This window comes from Ranitomeya imitator, chromosome 5, assembly GCF_032444005.1.
Source record: "Ranitomeya imitator isolate aRanImi1 chromosome 5, aRanImi1.pri, whole genome shotgun sequence".
NCBI lineage: Eukaryota > Metazoa > Chordata > Amphibia > Anura > Dendrobatidae > Ranitomeya > Ranitomeya imitator.
Window position 1 is genome coordinate 342,211,075 of NC_091286.1, and position 14,978 is coordinate 342,226,052.

The window sequence follows — 14,978 nt, forward strand, 5'->3', positions numbered from 1 at the left end:
TAGATAGAGATATAGAGATATATATATATATATATAGATAGATATATAGATATATATATATATATATATATATTCATGTATATACACTACATATCAGTTTTCAACTTCCTATTGGTTAGTCTTGGAAACAGAGACTGTTCCATAGTCCTAAAATGTTGGCTTAAGTGTTTCAGCAGAAAGTTAGAAGCATAAATGTAGCAAGAGGAAAAAAAATCAAGGAAATATTAATAAAAAAGATGGACATTTTTCTTTTGCTGTAAGATTCATAGGTTTTACAACAAAGCAATCTTCAAACTAATCTTTATTCATTTCCTCTAGTTTTGCTGATTGATTCAATGGATTCAACAATTGACACTCAAAAGATTTTGCAGCAAACTCAAGATGATGCTGAATCCGCTTTGCCTCAAGGAACCAATGAAGCTATAGGCACGGGTGGGTACCATCCTTTTTAAATGAGAGATCTATGGTCCTTCCTGGCTACAAACTGCATTGATTTTCTCAGCAATATCCTTGTTTTAATTGACATTGTTAGGCCTCTTTCACACTTCAGTTGTTTGGCGTCAGTCTAAAACCGCAATTTTCCTCAAATAACGGATCCGTCTTTTTTTTTTTGATGGATCCGTTATTTTCCCATAGACTTGCATTAGCGACGGATTGTGATGGATGGTCGTCCGTTCCATCCGCCATGCGACGGATCCGTCGAAATTTAGCGGACGTTTTCTGGACATAGACGACAATTGAAACGTTTTTTGTCAACGCCGAAATGGCGGATCGCGACGGATCCGTCGCCTCCGCCATTCCATAGAATGGCCGCCTATGGGCGACGGATCCGTCGCAACCGTCATTTCGGCGGATCCGTCGCCCCAATCCGTTTTTTCAATTGCGCATGCTCCAAAAAGTAGATACTTTTCCCAGACAACCCCCAAGTAACTGATCCGTCAAAAAAACGGATCCGTTAGAACCGTTTTCTCAACAATTGTGACGGATCCTTCACTATGTCGGTAGTGACTTACGCCAAACAACTGAAGTGTGAAAGAGGCCTTAAGTCACCATTCCCATTTTGGAAATCGATGAAACAGATAAATATGTAAGTGCATTTCTATGATTTATTTCTTAGTTGTTCTCACATCTGTGGAAGCAATACTATTTCTTGTTCTGCTATGAGAACTCAGAAATAGAATTCATACAGATGATGGATCTGTCACCTGGCTTACACAAAAGACTCATGACTGTCCCCAATTTTTCACTGTCTCTATGTCTTCTAGTAAAAAGAATGGAATATATAATAGAGTTTTAACTCCAATGCATAATTGTGCAAGCTAAAAAAAATAGTTATTTGTTCAGTAAGTGAAAAGACAAAAAAAAGGAAAAACAATCTACACAGTAGCTGGGCTGTATTTTTTTGCATTTCTTATAAAGAATTTATAAAAATTGAGGCAAGCTATCTCTAGCAAGTAGTCCATCATACAGGTAATTCACTCCATGGTCAAGAAACCCAAAACGTTGCTCACGGCACCATCGACATAGCCAGTTGTTCACCTGTAGAATCCTGTTCAGTTTCCTTGGTCCATGTCCATCCCAGCTAGGACTGATGGCTAACACTAGAGAACACATCTAGATAAGCTTGAACAATGGGCAGTGACTAATAGAATGGTAATTAACAGGGAGAAATGCAAGATTCTACATTTGAGCAAAAGAAACGAAAATTGCATCTACAGACTAGGAGGAATAGAACTAAGCAACAGTACGTATGAAAAAGACTTGGGTATAACAATAGATCACAGACTGCGTCTAAGGCCTCTTTCACACTTCCGTCGCTGCGGGTTCAGTGGGAAAACGGGATACGTCGCTGGATTCCTGTGTTTCACAGTCAGTGACGGATCATGCGTCCATAGGCTTCCATTATAGCCGACGACGGACAGCGCAGGACGCTATTTTCAGACGGATCCAGTGCACGACGGATGAAACGGATGGCCATCCGTCACAATCCGTCGCTAATACAAGTCTATGGGAAAAAACTCTGCAGAAAAATTTGCAGGATCCTGTTTTATCAAGTGTGAAAGAGGCCTAAGTCAACAGAGTGATGCAGCAGTGAAAAAGGCAAACACAGTTCTGGGATAGATTAAGAGATGCATAGAGTCTAGATGACGTGAAGTACCGTAATTATCCCCCTCTACTCCTCCTTGGTCAGGCCTCATCTGGAATACTGTGTCCAGTTCTGGGCACCACATTTTAAAAAATGCATTGTAAAACTAGAGCAAGTTCAGAGAAGAGCTACCAGGATGGTGAGCGGACTGCAAAGTATGTCTTATGAGGAACGGTTAAAGGATCTGGGAATGTTTAGCTTGCAGAAAAGAAGGCTAAGAGGAGACTTAATAGCTGTCTCCAAATATCTGAAGGGATGTCACAGTGTAGAGGGATCACCCTAATTCTCATTTGCACATGGAAACACGAGAAGCAACGGAATGAAACTAAGAAGATACAGGTTAGATATTGGAAAAAACTTTTTGACAGTGAGGGTGATCAATGAGCAGGACAGGCTTCCACGACAGGTGGCGAGTTCTCCTTCAATGTAAGTCTATAGAGGCTGGACAGACACCTGTCTGGTATGATTTAATACATCCTGCACTGCATTAAGCAGGGGGTTGGACACGACCCTGGAGGTCCCTTCCAACGCTAACATTTTATGAGGTGTTTCGTTGTATGCATGCCAAATTGATTCCACTGACAAAAATAACTAATCCTAGAAGCCAATAAAGAATTGGAGTTCCTGTAATGCAGTGATTAAAACATAATAATATCACCATCCTGGAGCTGCCCTTTTTTATGTAACAAAAGAATGGACATTACCCGACTGATGGTTTTTCTAAACATATGTTAATTTCAAAAGTATGCAGAAGTAACCTTACTGGTCCTGAAAAGGACTCGATTGTTGGCAGAAATCGCGCTCAAACGTCTGGATCGAGAGATCATGTTATACAGAGTGGGATCCCACAATACTCCGCGACCTCTCTCATAGTGAACCATTTGGAAACCACTTAGTTTAGCATGCTGAGTTAGTGTCCAGGCTGAGATCTTGCTCTTTCACACTGAGGGGCGGTGTAGGGTTGTGGAATGCCGCTCAGAAAGTCGGGCCCTTTCAAAGGGCATTAGTGTTACATTTCTCTGAACTTTTGTCAATAACTTATATTTAGAAAATTCTATTATTATTATCCCTTTCAGGACCTGGTAAGCTTTCATTTTTGTACTTTCATTATTTTTTAATCTCCTTCCAAAAGCCATAACTTTGTTATTTTTCATTCGGCATAGCTGAACGAGGACTTGTTTTTTGCAGGATGTCTTGTACTTTTGAATAACACCATATAGTGTATATGGGGTATATGGCCCCATATAGTGCTGCACAAACGTTATGGCCCCATATAGTGCTGCACAAACGTTATGGCCCCATATAGTGCTGCACAAATGTTATGGCCCCATATAGTGCTGCACAAATGTTATAGCCCCATATAGTGCTGCACAAATGTTATGGCCCCATATAGTGCTGCACAAACGTTATGGCCCCATAGATGATCCATACAGATACTTGCCCCATTTGCTGTTGCTGCGATAAAAAAAAAAAATCACATACTCACCTCTCTGTCGCTCAGGCCCCGGCACTTTCAATAGTTACCTGTTCCTTGTTCCGGCGCCGTTCCATCTTCCGCACTGACGTTCAGCAGACGGCGCGCACTAACTACGTCACCGCGCCCTCTGACCTGAGCGTCACTGCTGAAGACAGAGCGACGCCCGGAACGAGGAAAGGTGACTATCGCGCAGCGCTCCCTGTATATTCAGCTGGTCCTTGGCGCGGTGCAGTCCCGGCTTCCCCGATGCCGCAGCTTCATACTGTACTGAGCGGTCACCGTTACCGCTCATTACAGTAATGAATATGCGGCTCCACCTCTATGGGAGGTGGGGTCGCATATTCATTACTGTAATGAGCGGTACCATGTGACCGCTCAGTATAGGAAGAATCTGCTGCTGCCGGCGCCGGGGAAGCTAGGGACCTGCAGGGACCGCGCCAGGAGTAGGTAAGTATAATTTCACAGCCCCCGCTCCCCCTCCCCCGCCGACCCCTGCATATGACTCCGAGTATAAGCCGAGAGGGGGACTTTCAGCCCAAAAAAGTGGGCTGAAAATCTCGGCTTATACTCGAGTATATATGGTAATACCAAAGTTTTTTTTTTTTTGTTTTTTTTTTTTTAAAGTGAGGAAAAAAAGTCTTAAAGGGACACTGTCACCTGAATTTGGAGGGAACAATCTTCAGCCATGGAGGCGGGGTTTTGGGGTGTTTGATTCACCCTTTCCTTACCCGCTGGCTGCATGCTGGCTGCAATATTGGATTGAAGTTCATTCTCTGTCCTCCATAGTACACGCCTGCACAATCTTGCCTTGCGCAGGCGTGTACTATGGAGGACAGAGAATGAACTTCAATCCAATATTGCAGCCAGCATGCAGCCAGCGGGTAAGGAAAGGGTGAATCAAACACCCAAAAACCCCGCCTCCATGGCTGAAGATTGTTCCCTCCAAATTCATGTGACAGTGTCCCTTTAAGTTTGGAAATAAGAAAACTTTATTTGTGTTACCATTTTCCGAGATGTAACATTTTTACTTTACCATCAATAGAGCTGTTTGTGGGCTTGATTTTTTTATGGCAAACTGACATTTTCTTGGATCAACTGAATAAATTTTATATTATGAAAGATCAGACTTTGAGTAATGTGGCAATACTAAAAATGTGTAATTTATTTAGTTTTTTAATTCTTTGTTATGGGGGAAAAATCGGTTGATTTGAGTTTGAATACTTGAGAGAAAGATCCACAAAAGTGTATCCAAATGTTCGCGCTGATGTGCCCCCTATAAAATGGGTTTATATAGAGAAGTCCATAAAAAACAGTCCATAAAAAGCAATCCTGTGATAGGAAAACAATCCTTAGGAATAATAAACACCAATATTCCTAGGAGTTTCACACAAGTAATGTGTAAAAGGCAACAGCCTATGGCCGGCGTCACACACAGCGTAAAACAATACGGTCCGTATATTACGGCCGTAATACGCTGAAAAGTCCCGAAAAAAGTGGTCCGTAGCTCCTCCGTAGGCAGGGTGTGTCAGCGTTTTTTGCGCATGGCATCCTCCGTATGTAATCCGTATGGCATCCGTACTGCGTGGTTTTCTCGCAGGCTAGCAAAACTAACATACCGCTATAGAAGTGATCCATGTGTCCCAAAAAGAAAAGAAAATATATATATACTGTATATATATATATATATATATATATAGTGTGTACAGTAAAATCACACTGACAGCTTACAGTAGAATAGGTAGAATAAATGTGTACACATAGAATAGGTATATATATATATATATATGTCAGTGAGACACATATATGTATATATATTAATATTCCAGCGCTATACAGCTTGAAAGCCGGTAATTCAATTACCGGCTTTTTCTTTCTCCTTCCTAAAACCCGACATGATTTGAGACATGGTTTACATACAGTAAACCATGTCTTCTCTCCATTTTTTTTGCAGATTCCACACTACTAATGTCAGTAGTGTGTATCTGCAAAATTTGGCCGTTCTAGCTCTTAAAATAAAGGGTTAAATGGCGGAAAAAATTGGCGTGGGCTCCCGCGCAATTTTCTCCGCCAGAGTAGTAAAGCCAGTGACTGAGGGCAGATATTAATAGCCTGGAGAGGGTCCACGGTTATTGGCCCCCCCCTGGCTAAAAACACCTGCCCCCAGCCACCCCAGAAAAGGCACATCTGGAAGATGCGCCTATTCTGGCACTTGGCCACTCTCTTCCCATTCCCGTGTAGCGGTGGGATATGGGGTAATGAAGGGTTAATGCCACCTTGCTATTGTAAGGTGACTTGAAGCCTAATTAATAATGGAGAGGCGTCAATTATGACACCTATCCATTATTAATCCAATTGTAGTGAAGGGTTAAATAAAACACAAACACATTATTTAAAATTATTTTAATGAAATAAAAACAATGGTTGTTGGAGTATTTTATTCAACGCCCAATCCAGTCACTGAAGACCCTCGTTCTGTGAGTAAAAAAACATAATAAACCAACAATATACTTACCCTCCGCAGATCTGTAACGTCCAACGATGTAAATCCTTCTGAAGGGGTTAAAACATTTTGCAGAAAGGAGCTGTGCTAATGCAGGCTGCTCCTCGCTGCAAAACCCCAGGGAATGAGGCTAAAAATAGATCAATGATCTATATTTAGCTTCATTTGCGGTGAGGCGCCCTCTGCTGGCTGTTCATAGATCGTGGGAAATTACCTAGAAAGCTCCCTGGCTTTCTAGGTAATTTCCCACGATCTATGAACAGCCAGCAGAGGGCGCCTCACCGCAAATGAAGCTAAATATAGATCATTGATCTATTTTTAGCCTCATTCCCTGGGGTTTTGCAGCGAGGAGCAGCCTGCATTAGCACAGCTCCTTTCTGCAAAATGTTTTAACCCCTTCAGAAGGATTTACATCGTTGGACGTTACAGATCTGCGGAGGGTAAGTATATTGTTGGTTTATTATGTTTTTTTACTCACAGAACGAGGGTCTTCAGTGACTGGATTGGGCGTTGAATAAAATACTCCAACAACCATTGTTTTTATTTCATTAAAATAATTTTAAATAATGTGTTTGTGTTTTATTTAACCCTTCACTACAATTGGATTAATAATGGATAGGTGTCATAATTGACGCCTCTCCATTATTAATTAGGCTTAATGTCACCTTACAATAGCAAGGTGGCATTAACCCTTCATTACCGCATATCCCACCGCTACACGGGAATGGGAAGAGAGTGGCCAAGTGCCAGAATAGGCGCATCTTCCAGATGTGCCTTTTCTGGGGTGGCTGGGGGCAGATGTTTTTAGCCAGGGGGGGGCCAATAACCGTGGACCCTCTCCAGGCTATTAATATCTGCCCTCAGTCACTGGCTTTACTACTCTGGCGGAGAAAATTGCGCGGGAGCCCACGCCAATTTTTTCCGCCATTTAACCCTTTATTTTAAGAGCTAGAACGGCCAAATTTTGCAGATACACACTACTGACATTAGTAGTGTGGAATCTGCAAAAAAAATGGAGAGAAGACATGGTTTACTGTATGTAAACCATGTCTCAAATCATGTCGGCTTTTAGGAAGGAGAAAGAAAAAGCCGGTAATTGAATTACCGGCTTTCAAGCTGTATAGCGCTGGAATAAATATTAATATATATACATATATGTGTCTCACTGACATATATATATATATATATATATATATATATATATATATATATATATATATATATATATATATATATATATATATATATATATATATATATATATATATATATACCTATTCTATGTGTACACATTTATTCTACCTATTCTACTGTAAGCTGTCAGTGTGATTTTACTGTACACCGCACTGAATTGCCGGCTTTTCTCTCTAACAGCGCTGCGTATTTCTCGCAAGTCACACTGCTTGTCCGTGTGTAATCCGTATTTTTCACGCTTCCATAGACTTTCATTGGCGTATTTCTTGCGCAGTACGGTGACAAACGCAGCATGCTGCGATTTTGTACGGCCGTAGAAAGCCGTATAATACTGATCAGTAAAATACGGCAAATAGGAGCAGGGGCATAGAGAATAATTGTGCCGTAATTTTTGCGAGTTTTACGGACGTAGATTCTGCGCTCTTACGTCCGTAAAACTCGCAAGTGTGACGCCGGCCTATGAAATATTCTTACCGCAAGCAATTAGAGTCCAAGCGGCTGAAGAGCGTCCTTAATGCAGCGAATGAAGATCCTGATGTTCAGCTGGTGAGTGCCGACTGCCCCGGCCGGCGGCAGTATGGAACTCTTCACAGCCCCACGTGCAGTAGCGTGGTATCAAACAAGCCGGCTCGTGCGCGATGTGTATGCGGCGCCGAGATAGGACCTGTGTACTGTAGTGAACCGTGTGACCGTGCACGTGATCTGAAACTGAGTACGAATGGTGGTGGGGACCTCTGAAGTCTTTTCTATACATTTAACCACTCCCCCCTTTTCCCCAATAGAGGAAATAATTAACACCGAGAACCAAAATAGGGAGATTGCTAGTACTGTCTCTGAAATAATCCCATCCACATCTACTGTTATTCAAAACCGCTTTCAGGTTCTGACAGACTGTTCCGACTTACCCTTAGAAGGAACTAGTCATGAACCTAGAAGAACTTCTAGCAATATTAACCCTAAAAAAAACATTAAAAAATCTGCTACCAGTAAGGGGAAGACAGTCAGTAAGTCCAGGAACCAAGCAGGTGTATTTAAACGCACAGTAAATATATCTAACAAGCACCCTTTTTTTCAATTAGATCTAAAAAAAAACCGCAAGAGAGGGTGCCGGGGCGGGAAACTCACCAAAAAAAAGAAACAATCATTAAACAGTGCTGATTCAACTGGAACTACTATTTTTAATCTAAGTAACCATATCCTTGACACTGATCAAATATCTCTATTGAAAAAAGGCCTTAAATATGCTCCTGCGAGTAAATTCGACAAATTTAAAGCATATATTGGTATTAAGCTTTTCATGAGAAAAGTAGCTATCCGCAGGTACTTTTTCAAAAACCCCATCTGTGCCAATTCAGATAACCAATCACCTTCCAAATATGTTTATACTACACTTAAAAATAAATCTCATTACCATCCAGTTAATGAATATTCAACACAAATGGACACATTTCAAACTAATGTGATTGAAGAAATTCGCAAAATTAACACCAATCGATGTAATAGATTCAAATACAACCTTACCTGGAAGGAAAGACAAGCTTTGGTGTCCTTACAGAAACAAAATGAACTGGTCATACATCCGGCAGACAAAGGGGGGGGGGGGTATAGTTGTTCTGAACCAAGAAGCTTATAATCAAGAAGCTATGAGGCTTCTGGGGGACTCTAAAACATACAGAAAGCTAAATAAAGATCCCACGAATGGATTTATCAAAGAGATGAAAACCCTCACAAAAAGAGGACTTGATGAGGGTTTTATTAATGAGGATGAATTCAAATTTGTTAATAATGGACCTCCAAGGATGGCAATTTTTTACTATTTACCGAAGATTCATAAAGATATTAAGAAGCCACCAGGAAGACCCATTATATCTGGGATTCATTGTTTAACATCAAATATGTCTCAGTTTGTGGACTGTCACCTTCAGGAGTTGATACCACACCTACCAGCATATCTTAAGGATAGCGCCCACATCTTAAAACTTTTACAAAATTTAAGATGGCAAGATCACTTTATACTAGGCACCTTAGATATATCCTCTTTATACACTGTGATTGACCACACCAAGGGGTGCGACACGGCAAAGTATTTTTTGAAAAAACACTCAAACATGCCTATTGAACAAATTGACTTTTTAGGGGAGTGCATGCATTTTATTCTTACTCATAATTATTTTATCCATAAGGAGGACTACTACTCCCAGCAGTGGGGTACTTCTATGGGGACCAGGTTCGCGCCTAGTTATGCAAATTTGTATGTAGGTAGATGGGAAGAGACCTTTATTTATCCGGGGGGTCCCCTACGCACGAACCTGGTCCTCTGGCAACGTTTTATAGACGATGTGATTTTTATTTGGTCCGGCGGTCAGGAACTACTGAACCAATTTTTAATTGAATTAAATAAAAATGATTTTCATTTAAATTTTAGTGGTAGCACTAGTAATCGTTCCATTAACTTTTTAGATCTTAATATTTTTATTGAAGAGGGTACTATACAGACACGCACTTATCAAAAACCTACCGATTCCAACAGCTTTATTCCATTAGATAGCTGTCATCTTCCCCAATGGCTATTGAATATTCCTAAAAGCCAGTTTATGCGCATTCACAGAAATTGCTCTAGGCCCCAAGATCTCGACACAGAGGCAAAAGCATTAACTAATAAATTCCTGGAAAAGGGATACAATGAGGAAACATTAAATAGTGACGTGAAATAGCAAAAAGTATGGCTTTTTCTAAATCACGCCAAGATTTATTGAATCCCATATGCCAAATTAAGGAGGATTCTGATTTTGTGCCCATCATCACTCAATTTAACGCGAATTCAAACATTCTGCGTAAAATTGTAAAGAAACATTGGCATATATTAAAAAACGATAAAATTGTGGGGGACAAAATACCTAAAAATCCACGTTTTATATACAAAAAATGCCGAAATTTGGGAAATTCGATTGCCCCTACGACACAAAATAAACCGTTATATAAACAAACCACCTTATGGAAAAAAATTCTGAAAAAAAATTTTTTGAAAGGTTTTTTTCCATGTCAAAAGTGTAGCATATGCAAGCAGGTTAAAATTAAAAAACAAACGTATTTTGATAAAGACAAGAAGAGATTTTCCATTAAGGGATTAATAACATGCTCCACCACAGGGGTCATCTATATGATCACATGCACATGTAATAAGATATACGTGGGGCGGACAAAAAGACCCCTGAGAACAAGAATTAATGAGCATATCAGAAATATAAAGAAGAAATTCCTATCTCATCCGTTTTCTAAACACTTTATTGAACAACATAATGGTATGATACAAAACATGGAAATTGTGGGTATCGAAAAAATAGCCCCGCATTGGAGAGGAGGAAATTTTATCAAAACCATGTCGAGGGCTGAAACAAAATGGATTTTCACTTTGGACTCAATTATCCCTAGAGGTCTCAATAGTGAGATTGAACTGTTTGGTTTCCAATGAACTGTGGTGCGAATGGTATATAAGGACCTTCATTTGGGGGCGGGGGCCATCCCTGAGGAAGGAGACTGACGTCTCCGAAACGCATCGGAAGTTGTTTGGTCCCCACCACCATTCGTACTCAGTTTCAGATCACGTGCACTGTCACACGGTTCACTACGGTACACAGGTCCTATCTCGGCGCCGCATACACATCACGCACGAGCCGGCTTGTTTGATACCACGCTACTGCACGTGGGGCTGTGAAGAGTTCCATACTGCCGCCGGCCGGGGCAGTCGGCACTCACCAGCTGAACATCAGGATCTTCATTCGCTGCATTAAGGACGCTCTTCAGCCGCTTGGACTCTAATTGCTTGCGGTAAGAATATTTCATAGGCTGTTGCCTTTTACTTTACTTGTGTGAAACTCCTAGGAATATTGGTGTTTATTATTCCTAAGGATTGTTTTCCTATCACAGGATTGCTTTTTATGGACTGTTTTTTTATGGACTTCTCTATATAAACCCATTTTATAGGGGGCACATCAGCGCGAACATTTGGATACACTTTTGTGGATCTTTCTCTCATTTGTTTGTTTATGCACAATCTTGGGTGGTGATTGTTTGTGTTCGCAGCAGATGTATTAACCCCATATCATCTTTAGCCACATTTTGCGCCACTCGAGATATATATATACTCTTTATATATTCTTTACAGAGTTTGAATACTTGTTTAACTTTTTTAAAAACTTTTTATTTCTTTTTATTGATCACTTTTATTTTTTTATCCTCCCTGTGCGAATTGAACCTGGGATCATCAGATTGATTATGCTATATACTGCAAAAAACCGTTTTACACTACATATTGAAAATTGCCCTCATCCTACAGCTGAACTGAAAAAGGCAACGATGGAGGCCTTCAGCAAGTCATCGGCTGTCAAGTCAGTTAAAGGGACTCTGTACGGACATCAAGTACATGCGCTGGGTACTTCACAGCGGGGCCAATCATTTATGTACACCTTCTCACCTGCTAGGTTTCCATCTATCTCTGCCTTTTTGTATGAAACCAGAGGTGGCAATCAAAGAAGGGTGGGTTGTAGATAGATGGAAATCAAGCAGGTGGGAAGGTATATTTAAATGTTTGGCTATGCTGTGAAGCACGGATCGCCAGGACTTTGTTTGAACAGTCATTCTGTGCTGATGGAGTCCCTTTAAATGCTACTTTCTGAGACTGACAGCGGCATCTACATGGTTAACAGCTGTGGCCTAAACTTTGCTGCAGCCTTTGCTGTTAAAAACAGATGCTGACTTTGTAAGGCTACGTTCACATTTGCGTTGTTCGGCGCAGCGTCAGCGACGCAACCAACAACGCATTTACACAACGCAGCGTTTTGCGACGCATGCGTTGTCATAAGATCGTACAGAGCAGGAATTTCGGCGCAGAGAAAACGCTACAAGTAGCGTCCTCTGCGCCCTGTCTGTGCGTCAATATGACGCATGCGTCGTAAAACGCAATACAACGCATACCGGCGCATGTCCATGCACCCCCCCATGTTAAAGATAGGGGCGCATGACGCATGCGTCGGCAACGCTGCGCCCATCAACGCAAATGTGAACGTTACCTAATATAGCTGGTCATCGGCTGCATGTGGAGGGCGCTCAGGTCTTGAGCCCCCTCGATGTGCATTCAGTGCAGCGAAGACCTGCAAAGAGGTTAAGTAACAAGAGCAGGCCCTCTTGTATTTATTCTTTAAGGCCAAATTAGACTTGGTCCTTTAAAGGGGTTGTCCACTTCTTGGCCAACCTCTTTTCAGTCACCTAGTTCTCCACATGTAAAATAATAACAGCTGCACTCACGTCAGGTGCTGGAGGCACCGTTCCAGCGGTGTTGGCACTGGCTCTCTTGGGGCCCGCGTGACATTGTTATGCCATGTGGGCCCTGTGCTCAGTGGTGGCTTCTCTCTCCTCTCCTACAGACTCATCTGAAACCTGACCAAAGTCAGATTGACTGACCAAAGACTTCCTCCGGATGTTAATTTGTCTGAAGAAGGGGAAAGAATAAAGCGGCCGCTGATTGGCATAACCATCTAGTGTAATAGGTGGGAAGTGACACCGTTTCTTTCATTGGAGGGCGACATGGAAGTAATCATGTCCCATGTTTTATGGGTGGACCATATCCTCTATTGCTGGGGAAAATGGAAACTTGCTGGCTGCTTAATCTGGCAATAAAAGCTGATCTCACATTAGGATTTTTGGAAGAGGAACCCCCTCTCCACTATTTCCTGAGTGCTGGGGGGCTGGTGGTTACGGCAAGAACCCCAATGATCAACTGCTATTGGTCTGGAAGCTGCCAGTAAGTCTTTATTTTCCCCAGCATTAGACAAACTGGGAGATTTGCAAAATGTAGGGGTTGTCCAAAATTGGCTTTTAATGTATTTTACAGTGGCATTTTTGTTAAGTTACCATACATTTTAAAGGAATATTTGATTACCCATAGTCTAACTATGCTTATTCATATTTTATTTGTACGAGAAACATACAGTTGACTCTAAATAGGGATGAGCAGACCCGTGGATGTTTGGGTTCATCGGGTTCAACCGAATTTTGGTACCAGAACTCTATCCGAACCTAAACCTGAACCCCATAGAAGTCAAAGGGGACCCGAACTTTAATGCTGCAAAATGGTCATAGTAAAGGCTGGGGGGCTGCCAAATGAAACAGTCTCTTTCTATCTCTCTCTTTCACTCTCCCTCTCTCTATCTCCTCTCTTTTTCTAGCTTTCTCTCTCTTTCTCTCTCTTTCTTTCTCTCTTTTGCTCTCTTTCTATCTCGCTCTTTCTTTCTCTTTTTCTTTCTCTTTCTCCCTCTCTCTTTCTCTCTATCTCTCTCGTTCTTTCTTTTTCTCTTTCTCTAGTTCTTTCTCTCTCTTTCTCTTTTTATCTCTTTCTCTCTTTTTATCTTTATCTCCCAATTCAAATTGGCAGGACATGTTCATATTGTCAAAGCGAGTGGTAAAATAATAATGAGGCAATGGATAGGATAGGGACACATTCAGGATGGAGTATAGAGGTCCATGACAACTCTCTCGCTCTCTCTCTCTCTCTCTCTCTCTCTCTCTCGCTCATCGCTAGCTCTAAAAACAGGGTTGGATCCTAATGGAAGAAAGGTTCCAAAACCTATTTTTGGAGCTAAATCTGCAATACCAAAAAGAATCATAAAAGTAGTTTCACACTGATTTTTTTATTTTTTTTTCCTAAAGAAAGAGAGAAAAAAATAAATAACTCTCAAACATATTTGCATAATTGATTTTTTTTTTTAATCTAAAGCCAGAAGTGGAACATCAAGAAGAATAACTTTTATGTAACCAGGCATTGGGGCCACTATTTATCACAATGTGTCTGCTCATCCACTTGTTTTGCCTTGATACGTCAATGCAAAAGCCGATTTAAAAGCAGCAAGCTTTTTTTATTCTATAATTTGATTTTAATTTGGTTTTTCTTCTTTTCTTTATTTTGAAGGTATTTCCAACCAGTACACAAACAGTGACATGGAAGCTCTGCATCAAGCATACCAAAACCTTGACATTTCAAATAAAGGCACAGATGACCAGATTAATTATCTTAAAGTTACAGACAGCACAATTCCACCCTATGAGCATGGTATGGAGTCAAAGGAAAATAGCATGAACAGAGGGCCTACTGGTGATTCAGGTGACAATCATTTTTAATGTATCATTTAAAATCAATAGTTTTATTTGTGTCAAAGCATGAACGTTCACACAGGACTTTCTTCACAGCAGCCACATACACGTTCTCTCACATGCTTTGATGCTTTCAATAGAGAGCGTGCAATGCTTTATTTCTCCTGAGATGGCACTGCAGGGAACATGAACACTTGCCACAGACTTTCCTGGACACAAAAGCAGTAACATTTATAGTACCGGCATGAATTTTACATGGGCTATTTAAATCTAGTTGTTTAATTGGAGACTCTTTTAAAATGGAATTGTTCCACTAAATACAGTGCAATAGATCAGCTAAGGCTACTTTCACACATCAGTTTTTTGCCGTCAGGCACAGTCCGTCGAATTTTGAAAAAAATGGATCGGTCGCAAATTCTGAAAAACTGATGTGACTGATCCGTTTTTTTGCCTGATCCGGGGAGGAGAGAGATAGAGATGCAAGATTTGTTAACGGAATCCGTCGCCGGATTCCA

General features: G+C 41.0%; 1 protein-coding gene across 2 annotated transcripts in view; it reads left to right on the plus strand.

Moving 5' to 3' along the window:
* The window catches only part of CEP162 (centrosomal protein 162), a 256,920-nt gene that overhangs the window by 40,697 nt on the left and 201,245 nt on the right, over positions 1–14,978 (plus strand). For both annotated transcript variants that reach the window (XR_011312415.1, XM_069726421.1), the window contains exons 8-9: positions 319–432; positions 14,282–14,473. Coding sequence is in view for 1 of the 2 variants with exons in the window: in XM_069726421.1 (XP_069582522.1) it covers positions 319–432; positions 14,282–14,473 (306 nt within the window). In the remaining variant the exon portion in view is untranslated. The remainder of the gene's footprint in view (positions 1–318; positions 433–14,281; positions 14,474–14,978) is intronic.